The sequence below is a fragment of the Echinococcus granulosus genome, assembly GCF_000524195.1.
Source record: "Echinococcus granulosus chromosome Unknown EG_S00152, whole genome shotgun sequence".
In the NCBI taxonomy this organism is placed as follows: domain Eukaryota; kingdom Metazoa; phylum Platyhelminthes; class Cestoda; order Cyclophyllidea; family Taeniidae; genus Echinococcus; species Echinococcus granulosus.
In genome coordinates this window covers 91,599-93,426 of record NW_020170532.1, presented here as the reverse complement: position 1 = coordinate 93,426, position 1,828 = coordinate 91,599, and the positions used below count along the sequence as shown (strand labels likewise).

The following is a 1,828-nucleotide window of genomic DNA, read 5'->3' as shown; positions in this document are numbered from 1 at the left end:
CATGCCTGTCAAAGCAGCTTAACACAATGCGCGGTGGCATTTAAACATGACACAAGTATGTAGTCAAACAAACAGGAATGTCTCAGAAAATTCCGTTTAAAATGCAAAAAAGGGCAGTGCTTATTCAAAGAACATAATTATGATATCTGTAATAGCGTTTAAATTAAATTTTACAGCAAGAGAAAAAAATAGCGTGCATCAAAATTAAACGTCTGTGTATTTTTAACGCGGTGTTGATTTTATCTAAACTAATTTTAATATACTTGTGTAAGTTTTCAAAGGTCTGTCTAGATTTAGGGCATTAATCATAAATACTTGGCTTATTCCTTCTTGCGACGAAAATAACTTGATATCAACCCCCCCCCCTCCCTATCATTCTTACTTTGAATCACGTATATGAAAACATACTTTTCTTTCTATACGTCTAACTGTAGCGTCCCGAGACTTTCTGAAGACGAAAGAAGACACAATACTCAGACAGAACATATACATATTCAGCGCAGAGAAGGTGTCTGGGCTAGTGGCATGGCCCAAAAGGCCAGCCCACCCAGCGAGGAACAAGGGGCTAATCCAAAGTCCAAACAGTGACGCCTCACCAGAACCGAGGGATAAACCACTGTCGTATTACATAGCCTCTCTCCTCTTTTGAGCCTCATCCCCGGCGCTCCATCAGGCCAACCTCCCGCGTCAGCCATTGCAACGCAGTCAGTGCAGTAAAGAAACACCCACGAGCCGACCATGACAGTCACCAAATTAGCACGCAACTGAGGGGCTACTTGAACTCAACGCCGTTGATCCCTCTTGGCAGCTTAACTGGATCTTGATATCAACCCCCTATCATTCTTACTTTTGAATCGCGTATATGTAAACATACCTTTCTTTCTATAAGTCCAACATATTTGTTTAAAATAAGAGTAGTCTATGTGTAAACAATGCATCTGTAGAACAGTGAATCGGGCAGAGCTAAGCTAGTGTACTTATTTGCTCGAAAATTGTGTTTGCCTAGTCTTTACCTCTTTTCCTCCTTATCTAGTCCAGTGGACCATACGTTGCTGTCGAATGCCTAAATGTGATGAAGTCTTCACCAGGGTGCTATTGGCAACACCACGTTCTAACAAGAATGACTGGTTTAGGCCTTGGTGACATATCTTCGCCTTCTTTCGCAGAATACGTACGATTGTATGGCTTTTTAAGTGGAAAAAATACAACATAAGGAAAACAAAGAAGACCGACCTCAAAATAATATTTGGATTTAAAGTATTAATTCAATTTGATTTCCGGCTACTTCTCATGTGCGCATTTGAACAAGTAAATAAGTGCGAGAGAAACATTGCTTGTTTACTCAAAGCGTGTGCATATATTTCTTTGAGTTTCTGTCAATCCTCTCTACCACAAAATACATTGAGTATTGGGTAGTTGCCGGATACATTATTTTGCCAAATTTAAGGGTATTACTTTCCCTCTCAACAATGCAACAGCCCTTGTTAGGTCAATGGTCATTTTTTAATACGAGAGAACATCAGAATCCCAAGTAAGTGTCAAAGGATTTGAAAGGGAGGTGTGTACTAGTACTAGCTAATGAACGATCGCAATTTGCTCCTTTCTAACTATATTGGTAAATTCAGCGGATTTTAGCGTCAATTTTGCCGCATTATGTTTAGCAGAAGCCAAAACAGGCAGTCTTTTCGCAACAGATGGCAAATTTCAAAGTAGGCAGCCTTATACGTGGGTCTGGTTCAAGCAGTGATTACTCTGCGAATGTCATAAGAAAATTTAAATAGGTGCAGGAAATAGTTCTTCAGTAAATTTATGGTGGGTAGAACCAAAC

The 1,828-nt window shown here is 39.9% G+C and overlaps 1 protein-coding gene across 1 annotated transcript in view; it reads left to right on the top strand. All coding sequences in view use genetic code 11, as the record gives it.

Moving 5' to 3' along the window:
* Positions 1 to 1,828, top strand: part of EGR_09541 (hypothetical protein) — a gene marked incomplete at both ends in the record, with an annotated part of 9,526 nt that overhangs the window by 4,179 nt on the left and 3,519 nt on the right. The window contains 4 exons of the mRNA XM_024498790.1: positions 177 to 267; positions 1,259 to 1,412; positions 1,448 to 1,531; positions 1,636 to 1,709. Coding sequence (XP_024346797.1) covers positions 177 to 267; positions 1,259 to 1,412; positions 1,448 to 1,531; positions 1,636 to 1,709 — 403 coding nt within the window. The remainder of the gene's footprint in view (positions 1 to 176; positions 268 to 1,258; positions 1,413 to 1,447; positions 1,532 to 1,635; positions 1,710 to 1,828) is intronic.